This window comes from Chroicocephalus ridibundus, chromosome 22 (assembly GCF_963924245.1).
Source record: "Chroicocephalus ridibundus chromosome 22, bChrRid1.1, whole genome shotgun sequence".
Lineage (NCBI taxonomy): Eukaryota > Metazoa > Chordata > Aves > Charadriiformes > Laridae > Chroicocephalus > Chroicocephalus ridibundus.
The window spans coordinates 4306885-4327390 of record NC_086305.1 but is presented as its reverse complement, the minus strand read 5'-3'; the positions used below and the strand labels follow the sequence as shown (position 1 = coordinate 4327390).

The 20506-nt window shown below is 52.1% G+C and overlaps 1 protein-coding gene across 14 annotated transcripts; it reads right to left on the bottom strand.

Annotated features, from left to right (window-relative positions):
* Nucleotides 1-1296: 1296 nt before the first annotated feature.
* Nucleotides 1297-19853, bottom strand: MIER2 (MIER family member 2). Of its 14 annotated transcripts, none has more exons than XM_063357755.1 (14): nucleotides 19822-19840; nucleotides 16167-16295; nucleotides 15450-15537; nucleotides 14743-14894; nucleotides 13845-13970; nucleotides 11408-11531; nucleotides 10676-10785; nucleotides 9945-10014; nucleotides 8730-8881; nucleotides 7863-7944; nucleotides 7671-7765; nucleotides 6744-6871; nucleotides 5570-5706; nucleotides 1297-4200 (listed from the first exon to the last, which is right to left on the bottom strand). In XM_063357755.1, exons 4-14 carry the CDS (start codon nucleotides 14884-14886, stop codon nucleotides 3725-3727), a joined length of 1644 nt encoding a protein of 547 aa, XP_063213825.1. In that variant the 5' UTR covers nucleotides 14887-14894; nucleotides 15450-15537; nucleotides 16167-16295; nucleotides 19822-19840; the 3' UTR covers nucleotides 1297-3724. The 14 variants fall into 14 exon arrangements, with proteins under 14 accessions (XP_063213825.1, XP_063213823.1, XP_063213818.1 ...); XM_063357753.1 differs by having other exon boundaries at nucleotides 16167-18931; nucleotides 19822-19836; XM_063357748.1 differs by lacking the exon at nucleotides 19822-19840 and adding an exon at nucleotides 16779-19809.
* Between the last annotated feature and the right edge of the window lie 653 nt (nucleotides 19854-20506).

The window sequence follows — 20506 nt, the reverse complement described above, 5'->3', positions numbered from 1 at the left end:
CTCACCGGCTGCGCTGCCAGAAACGCAGAGAGCTCCCATACAGTGGGGCGGGTTCCCCTTTTCCTGCTGGTTTTCCAGGTGGCATTTTCCAGCTGCGAGCAAGGGAAGCAGAAGCCCCCCACCCCCCGCCACCCCAAGGCCCTGGGGCATAAGGCAAGAGCTGGGGAACAGAATTTAAGGGGTTTCTGGCGAAACAGAGGGGCTTTGTGGTGAGGAAGGAGCCTTCTCGTGGAACCGTACAACGCAGTCGCAGCAGGACCGCTTCTCTCGCCTCCAGGATGTTATTTCTGGCTGAAGCCGGTGAGACATGGACGGACCCCCGCCTCCCCCCGCCACGGGCTCTCCGAAGGCTGCCGGGGTTTCAGAGGACTCGGGGCACCTGTAAGAGCAATGGACACCTCCCGCCCCTCCACACACAGCGCCGGGGGGGTAAATACGTCCAAGGAAGCCAGGCCTCCTCCCGGGCTGTGATGGCATCCCTGGTACAAGGCACAGGAAGGTGGCAGGGCCAGGAATTGTAGCAATAAGACGAGGGGCAACAGTTTAAACTAGAGCAGGGCAGGTTTAGATCAGCCATGAGGAAGAAGTTCTTTACACTGAGGGTGGTGAGACACTGGCCCAGGTTGCCCAGGGAGGGGGTGGAGGCCCCATCCCTGGAGACATTCAAGGCCAGGCTGGATGAGGCTCTGAGCGACCTGATCTAGTTCAAGCTGTCCCTGCTCGCTGCAGGGGGTTGGACGGGATGGCCTTGAGAGGTCCCTTCCGACCCAACACCTTCTATGAATGGAGAAAGGAGGGACCCCAAGAACCAGCCCCAGACCACCCGGGCCAGGAGCTGCAGCCACAGGGGCAGCTCACGGGCGCTCCGGCCATGGGGACCAGACCTGGCTCCGGCAAGGCGGGCTGGAGGCACGAGCTCTTCACTGAAGAAGACGCTCCTCAGCAAGCAGAAGCAGCTGCGCTAAAGACAAGTCAAGTTCAGCTTCCGCACCGGGACACAGGGCTGTTCCAGCAGGCAGCGGTGGCACCCGAGATGGGAGGACATAAGCCCCCAGGGTCACTCCCTGTCCCCACCACCTCCCCGAGGACAGACCCGAGATCAGCTCTTTAGCCACCAGCTTCCTCAGCGCCGAGCCGGGCATCCCGTCCCTGCCCACGGAGCCGCCGAGCCCTCACCCGGGCTGGGAGAGGATCAGACAGAAAAGGCACAGACCCCGACCCCTTTTCTCGCTTCCGCCATCACAATAGCCCAGGACTGCGGCATCTCAGCCTCCAAAACCACGACAGGCTTGTGGCTCGCTTTCAAATTAGGTTTTTAATTAAATAAATAACGTCAAGGGGTCTTCAAGGCAGTATCACTTCACAGTGTAGGGCTTGGGGCGGGGGGGAAGGGGGGGGGGGGGGGAAAAAAAAAAAAAAAAAAAGAGTCCAGCATTGGGAACGGCTCAAAGTGAATGTGCTTTGTAAGAAGGAAAAAGAAAACCCCAACAGAAAACCAAAACCAAACCTCCTCCCCAAGTGACCTCCCTGTCCCAGCCCTTTCCACCCCTCTCCCTTAAAAGTTATGTGGAAAAAGCGCCGCACTCATGTTGAAAGACCCCATGCGAATCTGTAAACAACACTGAAGAACATAAATAAGAGGCATTTCTGCCTCCCCCAGCCTCCCCTCTCCTTTCATTAGGGCTTGAAACAAACCAAAGGAAAAAAAAATAAAAAATAATGGTTTCAGGAAAACTAAGAATGTTCTTGGCTGATGGAGAGGAGATGCCAAGGCCTGGCCCTCCCTGGGAGGGCTGCCCGTGCTCTCACCCTGCCTCCTCTTCTCCTCCCAGCCAAGGAGCTTCCTCTCTCCCCCAGAAAAGGGGAATCACAGCCTGGGCAGTTCCACTATGGAGCGGGCACTCGTATTTGCTTTCCGTTCCCAGCAGCTGAGAGCAGCTGGAGGGGAGACCTCCGGTCACCGCGTCTTCTGGTTGACAAAGCGCTGCCCGGTGAAGGCAGCTGCGCGTGGCTGGAGCTCAGCACCTCGCAGCAGAGCTGGCCAGGGACCAAAGCAAACCCCTGCTACGGCACCAACACGGGTCTGGGGCTTGGAAGATGAGAGGCGAGGTCTGATCCTGCCATCCTGCGAAGCTGGCCCGTGCCGTCTCCGGGCTCCCACTGCAGGGCTCAGCACAACTTCACAGGGCCGGGTAAAAGGAGGATCCAGGCTAATAGTTTTAGCCATCTTCCAAATCCACCGGCAGCCGAACCAACTGGAGGATCACAGCCCCGAGGCTTCTACCAAAACAAGCAAAAACCTCAACCCAGACCCCTTCCCAAACGCAGAAAATGGCTGGAGGAAGGAACATCTGCACCAGAGCCTTGCCCAGCAAGTCAGCAGACGGCATTCCCTGCATGGAAAAAAAGGGGAATGTGGATTTAGGCCAGCGGTAAACCCCAGACCTGGAACACACCCGGGAAACGAAGCAGCTCCGGCCTCCAAGCACACCCATGAACATGCCACTGCGGCCCTCTGCACCGCAGCCGGCCACCTCGCTGCCATGCGGGGCCACCACTGTCACCTCCTCGAAACATTGCTAATGGCAGTAAAGACATACTTTCCTCTCAGAAAAGAGAGAGCTTTTTTTGTGACGCAGAACGGGGCAGGGATGCCCAGGGACTGCTGCGCTCTCCTGCCTGGGACCGCGCTGGTGGCACTGGCGTCCTAGACTTGGTGGCCTGGGAGCCGAGCAACCTCCTCCTCCCACAGCTGACGAATGGTCGGAACGAGCTGGGAAGCTACGGATGTTTTCATCTGCATTTTACCCTCTTGCACCGCAGCAGTCAGCAAGGATCAGTCACCCACCAGCAGTAAGAGAAGCGGCAGCACCGCGCCGCCGTGAGGGCCAACGTCGCTTCGTGGGGTCTAGAAACTCCCTTTACAACTTCTGCACGGCCCAGCCACCGCGAGGGAACGGTGAGAAGGACTTAAGCGCACAGAGCGCTACCGCACCACGCAGAATCCCTTCCCGAGGCCTGACGCTCCCGCCCAAGGGCCGGACCAGGCACCTGGAGCTGGCGGGAGAGCGGGCAAAGACACGCCGAGCTGCGTGGTTTGGCAACAGCGGCGTGGGCGCCCGTCCCAAGCCACGGCTCAGGAGCGCAGGATAGCTGTTGGGAGGGGAAGAGGGAGGATGACTTCTACTGCAACACGCTCGCTGTGGCGGAAGGGCCGAGACCCCTCATCTTCCTTTGGCATCGCCATGGCCCTCGCTGCAGGCAAACCGCCCTGCGGCCTGGGTGGACCTGTGCTCCCTGCGGGTTTCCTCAGCTCTCGGACCTCCAGACTGCTTCCTCCGTCCCAGCGACACATCCCTGCTCTCAAAGCATCTCTGCACTCAGACCGTCCCGCCGGGGACAAGGGACGTTTTCCCTGTCCCAAGGGCAGGGACTCTCTGAACAGCCTGGCATTACCTGGGGTGACACGCGGTCAACGAAACGGGGCGGGTGACGGAGCGCCCCCCTCACTAAAGCCAGCCACCAGCTTTGCGTGATTGTGTCGGAACAGACTGGAGCAGAAAGGTGTTTTAGTTTCACTGTAGCCTTGGATCAAGGAGGATGGAAAGACGGATTCTGACCAACAGCTCCAAACTGTCCCTGCGGAACAGCGGAAGTTCCAGGATTTCACTCAGTCAGGTCAAAGTCCTTGCTGGGTCTGTGACAAGTTTGTGACTGGAGACTCTCACTGTGACAGAGGCTCTGACCGAGCCACAGGTGCCGGGCAAGCCTGGTGAGCAGTCAGAAAACTATTTACATCTCCGATGCCAATGAGGCCAAAATCTGTGACCGATAAGGACACTTGCGCAGGGGCCACCACTGCCTCTGGGTCTCTGTCCAAATCCACAGGGCCAGCAATTAAAGGCAAACCCTCGTTAATGTCTGCAGGGAGAGTGAAGTCCATGGTTATCGTCTCACCAGAGCTCTGCAACGTCTCCTGCTTCTCCGCTAGTCCTGGTCCTGACGGCGGCAAAGCATAGAGCCCCGACTCCGAGGGGTTGACAGTATGTCGTGTGCAGGGAGCCGAGATGGCGCCTGAGGACGTCTCCTCCGTGGGGTCGAAGGAACAATTCGTCTCCGAAGGAGTGCTGCACTCGTAGCCCTGCCCCGACTCACTCATGCTGCCCAGGCTGCAGGCTGTGCTCTCCACGCTCAGGGGCTCTGCACACCGCAAAGGAGGGACACGCGGGAGAGGGACAGACAGACAGACAGGGAGGAAGAAAGCCAGAGTGAGCCCATGACGTACAAAAAACCAGAATCCAGTTCAATCCCACCTCATCACAACAGTATTTGTTTGATGGCACAAATGTTTCTTTATTATAGCAACCAAGATCCCTGCCAGCGTGTACCGAAGAAAGGCAAGATGCAGACAGCAGATGGGAGGCCATCAGTGTTTCTATGGAAATTGAAGGAAATCTCGCAGAGAAACTCCAAGATAAGCCAAATCCTAAGTCCTACCCCCTCATGCCGACAGCCCCCGGGAGGTGCCAACACAAAACCCTCGCCTGCGGTGGGGTGGTGAGGGAAGGAACCCATTTCAGGCTCCCTGTGAGTCTTCTCACATCCAGCTCGCTCTGAAAGCGGCTCACGGGTACGGCCTGACTGCTGGAGCCTTGCACCAGCCTCCAGAGGAGTTGCCCGTGTCTGGAGCGTCTGCGTGTTACGGCATTGGAAGCACCTGACTCAGGTGCCCGATGCCGGTGCGAATCTTTTAGGTTTGCAAATGACTTAGGCCACCCCTCCAAGCCCCAAGCAGGAACAACTCTTTTAAAGTCAACGTAGAGGCAGACAAGTCTCCTTTGCTCACACCAAAATCTGCCCAGGGCAAAGTGGCCAGCAGGTGGAGGGAGGTCATCCTCCCCCTCTGCTCTGCCCTGGGGAGGCCCCCTCTGGAGCGCTGGGTCCAGTTCTGGGCTCCCCGGTTCCAGAAGGACAGGGAACTGCTGGAGAGGGGACAGCAAAGGGCTGCCAAGATGCTGAGGGCACTGGAACACCTCTCTGATGAGGAAAGGCTGAGGGATTTGGGTCCCTTCAGGCTGGAAAAGAGACGCCTGAGGGGGATCTTATCAACACTTATAAATACTGAAAGGGGGGGTGTCAGGAGGATGGGGCCAGGCTCTTCTCAGTGGTGCCCGGGGACAGGACAAGGGGTAACGGGCACAAACTTGCCCATGGGAAGTTCCATCTCAACCTGAGGAGGAACCTCTTTGCTGTGAGGGTGGCAGAGCCCTGGCACAGGCTGCCCAGAGAGGTGGGGGAATCTCCGTCTCTGGAGACATCCCAACCCCGCCTGGACGCGTTCCTGTGCCACCTGCTGTGGGTGACCCTGCTGTGGCCGGGGCTTGGAGGAGATGATCTCCAGAGGTCCCTGCCAACCCCGGCCATTCTGTGATTCTGAACGTGAGCACACTGGCAAGATGCAGGGAGAAGCAGCTGGATAACGGCAATGGGAGAAAGGCAAAGGAGGGTGTGTGCTGCTGAGTGAGGGAGACGAGTCATCCCCCTGGCAGGGAGAAGAAAAGGACGTTACCTGTGCTCTCTATTGCTAGCTGATCTTGACCGAAGTGAGAATCCAGGCAGCCAGTCGCAGAGGGAATCGGTGGGGAGCTCCGAGAACGACTGGCGTTTTCTACTTCACCCCCATCCAAGTCATTGTCAGCGTAATCCCTGTGGGGAAAGACAGATAGCACTGCCACCACCTGTTAAGCAGAGAGATGCAGGCAGGGAAAACGGTGCCAGATTAAAAGCCGTTAACAAATAAAGCAACGGGATTGTAGAAACCTCACTAGAATGAATGGCCAAACCCTTCTTGGTCTGCAGAGCCCAGCGTAGCCTCTGCACTGAGGCCATGGCAGTTAGCTCAGCGTGGCTAAGACTAGCCCAGGATAAACTAGACCAGGCTCTGCATCTTTCCGAAACAAATTGCACTGCCCGCCCCCCCCCCGCCAGCTCTCTCTCAGCCTCAGCCCCTTCCATAACGAAATAAACAGTCAAACGCTCTCCCCGGGGAACAGCTTCGTAGGACGACTGCAGCGGGTTGTGACAGTGTTAGTGTGCCGGCAAAGAGCAAGCGAGGAGAAAATATTTTCCCACCCTGGGGGGGGATTTGAGATTTCAGGTATTTTCCTGTCTTGCATCACAATTTAAAAAAAAAAAAAATACATCTAATACTTCACCTAATGTTTTTAATTGATTTAACTTAAATACTTCACTTTGACCTTTTAAAATATTTCACTTTCGACCTTTTTGAAAAGTATTTTCGGTCATCACCATACATTTCAGAGTGAAGAATTTGCCTCAAAGGGTGGCAGCAGCGAAAGAAATTAATGCAGGTTCCAGGCCACCAGAAATAGTGTATTTTTGAAGTTAAAATGGTTCCTTCCCGAAACCTCACTGAATTGTTTGCCGAGATCAGCTCTGAATCCCTGACCCTAGCCTTCATTTTTCTGGCTGCATTTGTCTGAAACAAAACAGTATTTTCTGACACAAGGAAGTCTACGTCCAAGCAAATAATGGCTTTATCTCCCCTCCCCACGCTAACAGTGTTTATGTTCTGAGAATATCCGCTGCATCCCCCCGTGCTCCCACCCAAGAAACCTCCTAAAGCAGAAAAAGCGCAGTCTTTTAAGCGCAGGTGCTTTGCAGCAGGAATCTTCAATGGGAGGTTAATATTACTAATTTTAGTGTGAGAATATTCCACGCACGTGGCTCCAGGGTGGAGGACGTACTTCTTCCTTCCTAAACGAGTCTGCTGAGTGAAGTAGTCATAGCGCTCTGATTTTTTCCACATGTAGTAATACTCCACGCACTCACCCACTGACCGGGTGCGGACCTGAGGAGAAACATCCTAGTCAGAAAGCCAGGCATCACGGATCTTATGGAGCAAGGACTATTCTCCCATTTAATCAGCACGGAAAACAAAGTGCATTACAGTCGTTTATACTGCTATGGACACATCTATGCTGCAGAACAGAAGCACATACTGAGCTTTCCGAGGTGGTAACCGGCCAGAGGAAGAACTCCCCACAGTGCACAACTGTTCTTGCAGACCCCAGTGTGGCTTCACACACGGCACGTTCGGGCAGGACCTTCCTGCGCTTCCAATAGCACACTTAACATCAAGAGAGCAAACCTGCGTCCGTTTTCACCGGCCAGCGTCAACATGCCCACAATTAATCAGCGGTAGAACTGGACTCTCTGGTTCTGCCAACTCCCAGCACAGCAGCGTATGTCCTGGGGCCCAGCTCTCCCTACAACAGCATCTTTCATTCTAGAGGACCCCAGGGGACTTTACAAAACATCCACATGCTCAACTCACTCATTCACAGAAGTACTGCAAGGGCTGAGAGTTTGGAAAGAACTTTTGAGACTCCAGAAAGGGCTAATCAGTAATTAACTGACATCACTCATGCAGGTCAGTGGTGTTTGTGACTTCTCCCACCTGGAAAATAAGGCAGAGCAGGGCAGTGAACAGCCCATCACCTGCTAGCATGAGTCAACACAAAGCCTGGGGTCGGAACTCAGCAGTCCTGAACTTCCTGCATTAGCCGAGGCTCGAAACGTACCTCTGGTGCAAACGCACGTGCCTCCTTCCCTCTGCCTTAGTGGGATGCAGGGGTGAGTGTCCTTACCTTGTTTGCTTGGATAAGATGAAAGTTTTTCCCATGGACCCTGAAGCCATGTTCAAAATTTCTACATTCTTCCTCACTCCAGGCGCAAAGCTCATCTAGAGCAGAAAGAAAGAGGAATTGGAGATGTACAGAATCTAGTCACGTGTGCCTTCGTGTCTCGGGTAAAACCCAAAATATGAGGGGGGTTCTCACCTCTGATAACCTTCACGTTGAACCGTAACCTCCGCAGTGCCTCTTCTGCATTGAAATTGCATTTAACCAGTTCATACAAAGCCTAGGAAACAGAAGAAAATTACCAACAGCACGTACCTGAGCAACACACCACAAACCAAACCTGCTCATGACTCATGTTTGCCTCGTAAAACTTAATTTTTCCCAAGAGCCACTTTGCCGTTAACCCCAGCTTGACCATCAGCGTAGATTATTCCACTTTTCAAGGCACTGGATAACAAACCATGGGACTGAAAAGATGCAGTTCTGCCAGCGGCTCCGCAGATCACAGGTATGCCTCCGTGCTCCCGCAGGCTTACCGTGAGAACCTAACCTGGCTGGCTTAGAAGAAATGCAACTGTTCTGAAGCTTCTTAGCCAAATGTTTGATCTTCTGCTGGCTTCAAAGAATTAGGACAATGTTATAGAGGAGAGATCCAAAAGGATGTTCCTGCTGCAAGCTCTGGCTCAGAGAGTTTGGGATACTGGGAGAACACAGTCAAAACGGTACCCGTTCTCTACTTGCCCCATCTGTTACTTGCTTCCCACAAACACGTTATTGTGTTGGAAGGAAAGTACTAAGCTAGACAGGCCTGTGGTCCCATCCACTATCCCTTTCCAGTCTTCTCAAGTGGAGGGGAACAGCCTCCTGAGACTGCAGCCAAGAAGCACACCCTCACTTATCCAGGAAGCGGGAGCAGAGGATCACAGGAGTCCGGTCTCATTCTCTTCTTTCATTCTCATTCTCTCTCTCTTTCGGGCTCTCAGTCAGGATCTCTGCAGCAAACCTTGCACTGTTACACCAGCGCCATTAGAGCGTCTGTGGGCTGCAAGAAGCCCCCGCTTTTACCTGTTCGTTGTCCTTCACCATCTCTCCTTCGGGCAGGCTGCTGCTAGACAGCTCCTCCCATCGCCGCTTCACCGCACGGTACAGGAACTCTTCAACCTCTCTCTCGGGGAGTATGTTTGGGTCCCAAAGCAGCTGATCTTCGTTCTCATAGGCTAACAGAAAAAGCACTGAAATAAGCTAATCAGAGAATTCTGCTGCTTTTGAGAAATGGTCTGCACGGGAGAGACAGAAGGAGGGAGGAAATCTTTGCTTGGTACTCCAACCTGGCGCTAGAGAAGAAGCCATCTCTGTGAAGGCACTACATTTCCCCCCCCAGTTTTGGAGGCAGACAAGCTCTTTATACCTCTTTCAGAGCCCTAAGCACAGGCTCGGCTTGCTTCCACTTCTTCAGAAGGGCTGGTTGACAAGGTTTTTGTTACCATGTTCTCAAAAGATTGTTGCTTTGATTCATTACTCCTGGAAACTAAAACCCCCTAGGTTCTCAGGTGTCCTTTCCAGCACAGAGTAAACAAAAGGAGTGGGAGGCGAAGGCAGCTTTGAGCTCCAACCCTGGCCTAGGCTGATGACCTTCTCCCTGGCCTAGACACAAACCTAAGCAGCTGCAAGGCTGTCCCTCTCCTGTGATGGCTTGTTACGCTCCTCCACGAGCTGCTCCACCCACACAGACAGCAGGAGCACACTGCATCACTATGATTCTTGCCCCTTTTGGCTTTCAAAGCTCTTAGTCCACGAGAACACAGCACACAAGGACGCAGAGAGAGGTTTAAGTAAAATAACAGCACAGAGGAAAGCAAGAAGAAAGACTCTGCAATAAAAAAAATAAATCAGAAATACTGAGACTTTTCTATTCAGATAAAAACATTAGCATCTTCTGTACTTATTTCTACAAAGGGACCGACTCCACTTAAGGAAGACGGAGAAAAAGAAATTAAGTATCTCCAGAAGGGTGTTCCTTGTGTTTGGCTACAGCTGAGCCCCCTCCTCCAAACCTGTCGCACCAACCCAGTTTTCACTGAGCTCCGTTATCTCCCGTAGCTGTATTACTAGCCCTATTCAAACGGTCTGGTTTACAGCTAGCTCAGGTGGAGCTGTAAATTTTGGTGTCAACACTGAGAGGTGCCAAGATCTAGAGCAGAACTGGTGAAGCAGGGCCCCGTCGGATGCCGGGCCAGTAGCCCTACACCCAAACCCGATACAGAAAGCAGGTCGCCTTACCTTTCTCACCATGCCTGCTTAAGTGGAGGATGGGAACACTGGCTTGGTACTGAGGTCCAACCATGATCTCCTGAAATATCACCACAGAGAAGTGGGTAAATTGAAATGGAAAACGCTCCACGTAGGCACTGAGGTGTAATTCATGATTTAGGGACCATGACACCGCGAGGCCGATTTATATATCTATAGTCCCCACTGTCACTATTACTTCTAGGGAACCCTGACTATTTTATAGGGTAACTAAAAAGAGTTACTACCAGCCAGATGATACTGTGGGGACCTTAGGCATTTACATAGTTTTAATGTTAAAGATATATGGCAAACAGCTAAGGCTGGAGATAAAGAAACGCAGAACCTCTCCCGCAACCTTCACAAATTTGGAAGCCTGCTCCTCTCTTTTGTGTGATGTTTTTTTCTGAGTAAATCCAGCTGGGAATATCGCACAGCATTTCACCTTTATAGGGCTACAGGCTGCAGTTTTAATTTACCAAGGCACACCAGCATCTTCCATAGCTGAAGCAGAAGATAATTTCAGATACAGATTCAAGGTCTTATTAAAAAAAACTCCTGTAACCCATTTCTACCACCTTACCACAAAACACAAGGCGCTGAGCAAAAGAAAATAAAAAGAAAATTTCTTGGGGAAATATCACAGCGCTTTGGTGTCGTGCTTTTCTCAGACTCAGGCACATTGCACCACCTCCCCTTCCCAATGCGCTCGCATCGTTTACCTTCTTACACTCGTTGGATGGGATGGAATCCTCCTCTGAATCCTCAGCCATGGAGGAAGCACATGGAGATGAACAGGGTTCTTTGTCTTCATCAGCAAGGAAGTTGTTTGCTTTGTGGCAAAGAAAAAGATCTGTAGTTATGAAACGCGGGGGTTTTTTTGCTTCTGCTCTATGTTCCCTCTCCTTCCCTTCGCTTTCTGTCCTAAAGTTACTTTCAGCATGGTCCTCAGTGACAGCTTATCCGTATTTTATTTTTCTCCTTTTAAATAAATGAATTTGTACGCTTGCCACATGCGTGGTGCGGACCAACGTGGGGAGCTCAGACTCCTTCATCCTGCAGGCTAGCAGAAGGAGTAACATGACTTCATGCTGCATCTATCACACACTTTGGCTTCCCATATATCCCAATATTTAGGAAGTGCCACAATATATCACACCACTAGGACTACTGAATTTATTCACTTCCAGGGATGTCAGATCAGGTACTGATCTTCCAGCCTGCAATTACAGCAGGCAGCAAAAAGGTAGATGCAGCTAAAGACCATTCTTTCCTCGTCCCGCTGCTCACGTGCACTCTATCGCATCCTAACCAATGCTCGGTAACAGCACTGGCAATCAGGTTTATTTGCAGCCCCCAAAAGGAAAGTGGAACAAAGTGACAAAACAAAGAAAAACATTCTTGCCCTACCCTGCACAACAATAAACGATTACTTAGAAATTGGCAACACATACAGCCAGGCTGGTTTGGGAATAGGTCTGATGCATCGTGGGACGTGACGGATGGAGTCAGATCATCAGCTGAAGACTGCGTCTCCTCCTCTTCTTCCCCTGAAAGCAAATCCTTCGCTATTTGTTCCTTTTAACAACAACAAGAAAGCGAAAAATATTTTTAAATTAAAAAAAAAAAAAGTATATGAGGGGAGGTGAGGCCTACAGTAAAGCATTTCTGGCCAAAGGCGGCCACATCCACACCTCTCCTCACCCTCCCATAGCTTCTCCGAAGACAGATTCCTTCTCACACTCCCCACCACCCCTAGATTATCTTCCCTAGAAGCATTTCTACAAGGTCCAAGAGAGTGGCTCCTATGGAAGCCAGAGAGAAGATGAGCAAGTGGCCCCTTCTGCAGAGCTCCACTCACAGCAAGTATCTCAAAGATCCTGCAAGTTAAAAAAAAAAAAGAAAAAGCTTTCTAAAGACTTTGGCTAGAACAGGAGGAGCCATAGCTTCACCTGGGAAGATACAAACCTTCCCTGACTCTCCACAGATCCACATCTACATGCAAAGACTCGTAACCCAAGTTCCATAGAGTTTTTGCAGTGTTCTTTTTAAAACAGTTATCCCTTCTCTGGTCTCCTCTAAGCTCTTTGCATCCACATTTCTGCACCTGGCGTTCCTCACTGGGACACCAGAACTAGGCAGGCCCCTTCCCCTGGCATTGGTCAAATCCCACCTGAAAAGAACTACGAGTGTCCTGGTTTGAGGTAAAACAGAACCAGTTTTCTCATTTGTAATTTTACTTTTTAGCTGGGCCTCTTCTAACTGACTAACGTCTGAAATTAACAGCGTATGGTTCAGAAACTGTTCACTCGCAGAGGGGTAAGACCTGATTATACCAAGGAATGGTGCGCACAGAGGCTCTTGCTTACACTTATTGCTGTACCAACCAAGGGCAGCGAACTTCGCCGTTTGCCCCGTTAGAGGGTCGGAAGCGGAGAAGCGCAGAGGGATTCCACCTGCAGGGAGGAGCAGACGGGACAGGCGACCCCAAACCGACCATCAGGGTATTCCATCCCATCTGCATCACGCTCGGTGTAAAAGCCGAGGGATCAAAGGGGCAAGGCCGCTCTGGCTCGTTTTTCCTTCGATGGCCGACGTCTGAGGAGGACCCTGTCTGTTCACCTGCCTTTGATCCCGATCCCAGCATTCCTGACTCTAGTTGCGGAATTCAGCTCCCGTCCGTCGCTGACTCCAGTCTGGGGCTTTCCCTGCGTCTGCTGGCGACGCGATCGTCATCCTGGGAGCTGGATACGGTTTTGTATATATTGTACACTTTTTTTTTTATTATTAGTCTATTATTATTTACTATTTCCTTACTTATTATTATTTTCATTAAAGTAGTTTAGTTCTTTTTCTACACTCCTAGATCTCCTTATCTCTTCCTCTCCTCTCTGGGGCTGGGGGGTGGGGGGGGAGGACGACCATCTGTCGTTCTGATTGGCCAATCCGGCCAAAACCACGACAGATTTATTATCAGAGCATGAGACTCTTAATCTCAGGGTCGTGGGTTCAAGCCCCACGTTGGGCACCAATAAATCTGTCGTGGTTTTGGCCGGATTGGCCAATCAGAACGACAGATGGTCGTCCTCCCCCCCCTCTCTCCTCAGAGAGGAGAGGAAGAGATAAGGAGATCTAGGAGTGTAGAAAAAGAACTAAACTACTTTAATGAAAATAATAATAAGTAAGGAAATAGTAAATAATAATAGACTAATAATAAAAAAAAAAGTGTACAATATATACAAAACCGTATCCAGCTCCCAGGATGACGATCGCGTCGCCAGCAGACGCAGGGAAAGCCCCAGACTGGAGTCAGCGACGGACGGGAGCTGAATTCCACAACTAGAGTCAGGAATGCTGGGATCGGGATCAAAGGCAGGTGAACAGACAGGGTCCTCCTCAGACGTCGGCCATCGAAGGAAAAACGAGCCAGAGCAGCCTTGCCCCTTTGATCCCTCGGCTTTTACACCAAGCGTGATGCAGATGGGATGGAATACCCTGATGGTCGGTTTGGGGTCGCCTGTCCCGTCTGCTCCTCCCTGCAGGTGGGACCCCTCTGCGCTTCTCCGCTTCCGACCCTCTAATGGGGCAAACGGCGAAGTTCGCTGCCCTTGGTTGGTACAGCAATAAGTATAAGCAAGAGCCTCTGTGCGCACCGTTCCTTGGTATAATCAGGTCTTACCCCTCTGCGAGTGAACAGTTGCTGAACCATACGCTGTTAATTTCAGACGTTAGTCAGTTAGAAGAGGCCCAGCTAAAAAGTAAAATTACAAATGAGAAAACTGGTTCTGTTTTACCTCAAACCAGGACAACGAGACGTCTCAAGCTCCAAGACAGTACAGTAACCCACAGCACAGGCTAACGGCATACACCCGAACACGCAGTGGCTCTTACCTTATCCAGAGTCATATCTGGGAGGTTTGGAGTAATGTCATTGCTCTCACTGTCCTGCTCCGAGATGGGATCAGATGCCTCATAGCCGTAAAGTGCAAGCAGCTCCTCAAATGGCATTTCACTGTTCTGAGCGAGAGGAGGACAAAGCTTCATCAGGAATGGAACAATCACCGAGTACAACACCAGCTGTAGTGAACAGAGACACGCAGAGGCAGTCAAGGCAGCTCTGCTCTTCTGGGGGTTCTGAACTGCCTCAGGTAATGCTGTGTAATGAAGGAGGCACAGTCTGTCGGGACTCCCCATAACCTGTTCTTCTCAAAGGTATGGAGAAGCCAGGAACTTTCACCCCAAAGCAGCACAGTCGAGGGCATTTGCAAAATGTACTTCTTTTTTATACTAGATTTCTTGCTGGTGAACAGATGCCAGAAAGCAGAACTGTATTTATACCAAGGCAGGGAAGGAGCAAATCCCTATATTAGTCTCGTGCCTGACCAGAAGAGAAGTCTCTGTCCCCAAGAACACGCTTTGTGTTCCACCGAGGCCTCCGTGGGACCACCCACAGGAGGACATCACCTCGTCTTTGTGGTTCCTCCGCTGCAAAACGGACACGCACCCAAGCCGGTGATGGCTCTTTAGCAAGGCGAGCAAAGACCACCTCGTCAGAGTGGCTACTCGGCAGAGGAGGACTCCAAAATTTACTGCTGTTACCTGCTGTCAACCAATTCCTTCCTATCCAAATCCAAACATTAAGGCTCGTTGATGGGTGGACCTAAACACAGCGCACTGCAGCTGAGCAAGCAAGTCAGAGTTTCTCACAAAGATTTTCGGTATCAGTACTGTCGAAGCAAACAAGAAAATCCAGCACTTAATTTCCCTTCCCCTCCCTTGCCGCCTTTACCTGAGAGGCACTGATACTCTTCTCCAGCTCTTCTAAAGATTTCTGCTTCTCCTGAGTATCATCTTCTTCTTCCCTTTCTTCCCGTACACCATAATTCTGTGAAAGGATCTCTGCCAGGTTCAGTCGATGATCAGCTGAGCCCATTGACACAACTGCAGGGATGAGAAGTTGGGATACTAGCACCACCCCGGACCAAATCTTCAGACGCAAGAAAGCTCGGGACGCCCCCCATCTTGTGTGCGTGCAGCCATGGGAAGCCAGAGGACGAGATTCGGCAGAAAGGAAGGAGAGGGGCTGGGGAACACAACTGAAAGAAGTCACTCTGTGAACGCTGAATTGCAAAGCCCGGTTCTCTGCACATTCAAGTCCCACAACTGACTGAAAGCTGAATCTGAAGGTTTTCTGAGTATTTATGTGTGACTCCTGACTGGATTCGCTAATGTCATAACATGTGAACGCACACTGCAGCCTTTCCTTCGCCCGAGGCATTTTTAGGATAATTACCTCTTATTGCAAGAACGGGCAAATGGACACTTGTAGGAGCTTTGGCATCTTTAAGACTTTCCTCCTCGGTCATATGGCATGGGAATCAACCAACAGGTTCGGAAGACATTGGAAGGAGAAGGGAACAGACAGGCTGATCACAGGAGCCTTGTTTCCTCTGGAAACCAGACCAACAAACAGAAGCATACTTAAACTGTGGCTACCTGCTGCACTCTGAAGGCCAGGCTCTCCAGGACATAGACTGTGGGCTGGGTATGGCACCACCCTCGGACTCTGCCGGCCAACCGAGGCCTTCAAGAAAAGAGAAAAATATGGCTGAGACATCTCTACTTAAAGACGTAACACGCCTCCAGCCACTTAACCCCACCAGCAAATGCAATTAATTTAATTTCAGAGCAAAAGGTAACAAAACCCACACAGGGGAACATTAGAAACTGTGCTGCGCAAAAAGAGCTCCAGTCAAGTGTATTTAGCAGCTCTTCCAGGCCTCCTCTCCTCCAGATTCATCACCTTCCCCTCAGTCTCTAACTGCATATGGCGGTGTTTCCATTTTATCTTTTTTCGCTTCAGCACTCCACTAATTATTTATCCTCTCACCAGTTTAAGACCTCAGATCCTTACGGCTTACAATTTCACATAAAAGAAGGATTTTGACCCTAAGCCATGATTCTAAATTCAACACATCACACTTGTTTGAACACAGCATCTTTATGGACTGACCCACTCTTTGGAGAGGCAATGGGAAGCAGCCGGCCGCAAGCCGCTGGCTTCTCCCCACCGCCTCACCGCATCCAGAAAGCTCAGAGGGGTGAGCAAAGAAATCTAGAGCTGAGCAGGCAGCGAAGGAGTCTGGTAGGACTGCGAGCGGCACAGGCGAGGTGGGAAAAAGGGTGAGACAGGTAGACACCAAGAAGAGGCACCTGCTTTCTGGCATTCAGTGCTCGGTCAGAAGTTCAGGCAGCAGAATGGGCTGAGGCCTGGAAAACAACCCAGAACATCTGCTGCTCCTTGGGCTGCTGTGCATGGAAATGCTGCTCATCAAGTTCAGCCTAGGTAGGGAGCAAGCAGGTAATTAACCGATGCCTTTGGGTGACTGAGAGCATCCGACTGCAGAAGAAAATCACAGTGTCAGTCCCCCAGTCACCAATGACATCTCTTTATGACCCTCAGCCATTAATAATCTCAGCCGTGCACCATTGCTCCTCACTTACTCAGTGGGAGCCAGGGCACTACAATGCTTCAGTACGAGGTTCCTAAGACTTATTTAAGGAAACACAGTGCAGCTTCACATCGAAATTCATCCTCTAACACCAGAGCAAAGCATACACCAAAACAGCCACCCCAGACTTTGGGTCCCAAGTTAGCATCTTCAGGTATCAACACATATATTGCAAATTCCATAGCAACTAGAGAGGCAGCTATTTTGCCGGTATAATTACCACTAAGATAACGGTTGGCCTGGAAGGCAGCAGAAGATATTGTCATATGAGAAAAGGACGGAGAGGGAGGAAGGGAAAGAATCTGTGAAACACCTGTGGAATTCTTGTTCCTTCCTCTACGAGAACTGGTGAAAAGAGGATGCCTTCAGTCAACTGGAGCGCACACTGCGCTGCAGCTCACCATCCCTCAGCATCTGATTATTAGCAGCAAGATAACCCCACTGGAAACCACTTTGTCTGGCTGCAAGCAGAGCCCAGTGACTGTGTGCACTAAAAGAAAAGGGAGGAGTTTATGGGATAATGAAAGGAGAAGGGGACAGAAAGGGTTCGGACAGCCTCCATTTGGAGGATGGTCATACCGGGAAACGGCTTTGTAACTCAGGAAAGTGTCAATGCCCCTTTGTTGCGCCTTGCTGGAATGTGACCTAGTACAAAACCTGCTGGGATAAATCCTTCCAAGCAAACAACTCCGGTTTCACAAAAAGGAGAAGGGTGAGGTCTACACTTACTCCCTGCAGTCTTGAGCGATCTGCAGAACTCTCCCTCCTGAGACAATAATCTGTATATTGATTGCGCCTCCTTCGCATGGGGATCAATAAGGAGCTGCACGCAAAGGATTATGAAAACAAAGACTGAAACTGTTAGCAGTGGATGGGATGGCTTGAAAAGATGCCAAGAATACTTCAGGAATGGAGAGATCTTACATTAATGACCAGGTGCTGAAATGAAGAGTAATAGTCAGTATGACAGGATGACAACTCAGTAACTAATCACGAGTTTATTTCCCCAAAGCAATAAGGTAGCATTAGAGCAAGTGGGAACTGCTGTGAGCTGGAGTCACCATAAAATAACTAGTATTGCCGTGTTTGGACTGAGAAAAGAAGAGACAAGTGACAGACAAAGCAAACAGCCCATTCCACACCCAAATTTAAACACGCGTGAAACTGAAAGATCCCTCAGATTATTTACAAATCCAGAAGACCATGGAAACAAGAGTCAAAGTCAAATGAGTAGGGAAGAAAGGCGAGTCTGGCTTAAATATGTAAATGATGACAGAATATTCCTGATTACACTGATTGCCGATGCCACGTGATGTGGAGTTATTCCGTTTGAAGGTGAGGTGGCTGCAGTCCGACACTTCAAATCCAACCGTCACCGAGAAGGCAGAAAAAGCAACATCATTACACCTGTCAGAAAGACACAGCAACAGCGAGGCACTACCAGGCATCTCCAAGATCAAGAACGGTTCTTGGCCAAGGTGTAGATGCTCCTATGGCTGGTGACAGTTTTGATCACCATGAAAGGTCACAGTGACGAACTCCATTTATTTTGGCAGTGCAGCACGATGCTGGAAAATGGCTCCTACATCCATGGACCGTTTAACCGCAGGGAAAAAACAAAGGGAGATTAAATTCCTTTAATCGCTCTTTACGTTTCCCAGCAGCTGCTTTCCTTCCACTAGTCTCTGCTTCTCAGGCATGAGAATAATTTTCCTCCCAAGAGTTACACGGAGGTTGACTAATTACTCACTCCCATGTTTGTATTTCTGGATAACTCCAGGACTCCCTCCTTAATTCTGGCCTCAAGTTTTTGAGCACATGGAACAAAGCAACGGCCATGTTTTAGAAAACACAGGCACAGGAAGGGCCTGAGCTTTTTGCACTGAAAAAGCTGTTTTCCAGTGCAAGGCAGATTGCTTGTCCAGAGAAAACCCTTCAGGCTGAAACCTGCACTTGCAAGAAAGTGAGGAAAAAGAGGGAAGGTTTCCCTTTCCAGTGTTACTGCTTTAACAACTAACGTGGTTTCCTGAGCTAGTTTAACATGTATTTCAGACTCAGTGAGAGAAGCGTTCCTTGTTCCTTTGCCTTGTCCATACTACTTGACATGGGTCCATTTTCTACAAACCCCAGCTGTAGCCAGAGGGAAGTGGTATGGATGGAAACGGATTCATCCTGCAAGCTATGGACCTGAAAGAGCAAAAAATGAACAGAGGACAAGACACATGGGTAATCTCCTGCACTGCTGGGGACAATCAGTGCAGCCAAGACCAAGCCATTCTAGATGGGATGGCTGGCAGGCCAGATGCACCTTCCTCACGCAAAACGCTGAAATACCCTGAAAGCGAAGCCCTGCCGTCGAACAGAAGCTGTCTCAGCTAGCGGTGTTCTGAGATCCTGTGACAGGGCAGCCAGCTACCTCGATGTCTTCCCAGCGTCCTTTTCCCACGTCGTGGTCACCACAAGGATCTTGTGATGGAAATGAAGGCGGATGTGCCATGAAAACCATTAGGACAGGATGGGGATATTTCAAGGACGTGTCAAGACTGGACAGGTAATGGCATCACCAACCATAAGTCTGGTGGAGCGGCGGCAGTAATGTTTTGGCACAACGCACCAAGCCAAACATGGCGTCGCAATGGGAGAGGCAGCAGGGGTGTTCCACCAGGCACCAGAGCACAAGCCCCCCTCACCTGCCCGCTCCCTCAGCGAGGTGGTTCTCCTGGTCCCAGACACCCAGCCGAACTATTCCCGCCGCCTTCCCCAGACCTCTGCCATTCCCTCTCTCCCCACCTCCCTGTTCTCCCGCTGCTCAGGCCCTGTCGCTCACCTCCAGCCTTTGCGAGCCCCTTTCCAGCAGCTCCGCACCCCTCCGACCCCGGCTCCCCAGATGCTGTCGGACCCTGCTGTGCCGAAGCCTCGGGGGCTCCCGCTTTGCTCCCTGCCCCTTTCCGCCAGCCTTATGGACCCTCGCTGCCCGGCGGTGGAACCATCCCTCACCGGGCCACGGGCCCAGGCACCGCGGCCGCGCTGCCCCCCAGCCGCTCCGGCGCGTCCCCCGGCCCAAAACCCCTTTAAGCGCCCCCCGGGACCCTTCTCCCGGAGGACCGGCCTCGGGCAGCCCCGCTGTTGCTTCCTCGGCGCTGGCGGGTGGGCAGAGCCGGCGCCGCTCCCCGGGCTCAGCCGCTGCCTCCCGCCGGGCCCTTCCCCTGCCCGCCCCCCGCCGCGCTCCCTCAGCCCCGGAGCCCCCCGCGCCATCCGCCCCGCGGGATGCCGGGGCTCGGAGGAGGAAGTAGGGGGAGGTCCCGCTGCCCCGGCCCGGCTGAGGGAGGCCCCAGGCCCGGCAGCGGCTCACTCACCTCCGCCATGGCCGAGCGCGAGCGGCGGGCGGGAGGTTCGGGGGGGGGGGGGGTGGGGGGTGTGGAAGCCCCGGATGCGGCGACGGCCGCTCATTGGCTGAGGAGCCGCGAGGGCGGGGTCGGGGGTCAGGGGGCGCCGGCGGCGGCGGGGCCCGGGGCGGAGGCTGGGCCTCCGTCCCGGGCCCCGCCGCCGCCGGCGCCCCCGAGGGCTTTTCCCGCGTCCCGAATCTTGTCGATAAAGCAACTTGTTGATAAAAAGTCACCGGATGTCACGCGGCGGCGGAAGGGGATCGGAGTGGGAGCGGTCAGGGAAGGTTGTCAGCCATCCCGCCCGGAAGGAGGCAAGGCCGAAGAGTTCCAGCCGGCGACAAGGACCACGCAACATCCTCCCCCCGCCGCCAAGTAGAGTAGGGAGAAAAAAGAGGAGGAAAAATAGCCTCGTGGGTTGAGATAAAGAGAGATTAATGGGACAGTCACATGAGATAAGTGAAAAAAATAATGGTGAAATTATACAAAATAAAGCGATGTCGATGCCGTCGCTCACCACCCGATGATGGGGCGCCCAGCCTGTCCCGAGCAGCGATCACGGATCCCTACCGCCCAGCCAACCCCGATTTATACACTGGCGTGGAATATTGGAATATCTCTTTGGCTGGCTTGTCCTGTCTGTGCTCCCCCTCAGCTT

Excerpts from the sequence above, each read along its gene's own strand:
- MIER2 (XM_063357743.1), bottom strand. The coding sequence starts at position 15,570 with ATGTCTCAGCCATATTTTTCTCTTTTCTTGAAGGCCTCGGTTGGCCGG. Across the intron at positions 7,766-7,862 it reads CAACGTGAAGGTTATCAGAG|ATGAGCTTTGCGCCTGGAGT; the intron begins GTGAGAACCCCC and ends TTTCTGCTCTAG. Across the intron at positions 6,872-7,670 it reads ATCTTATCCAAGCAAACAAG|GTCCGCACCCGGTCAGTGGG; the intron begins GTAAGGACACTC and ends GTTTCTCCTCAG.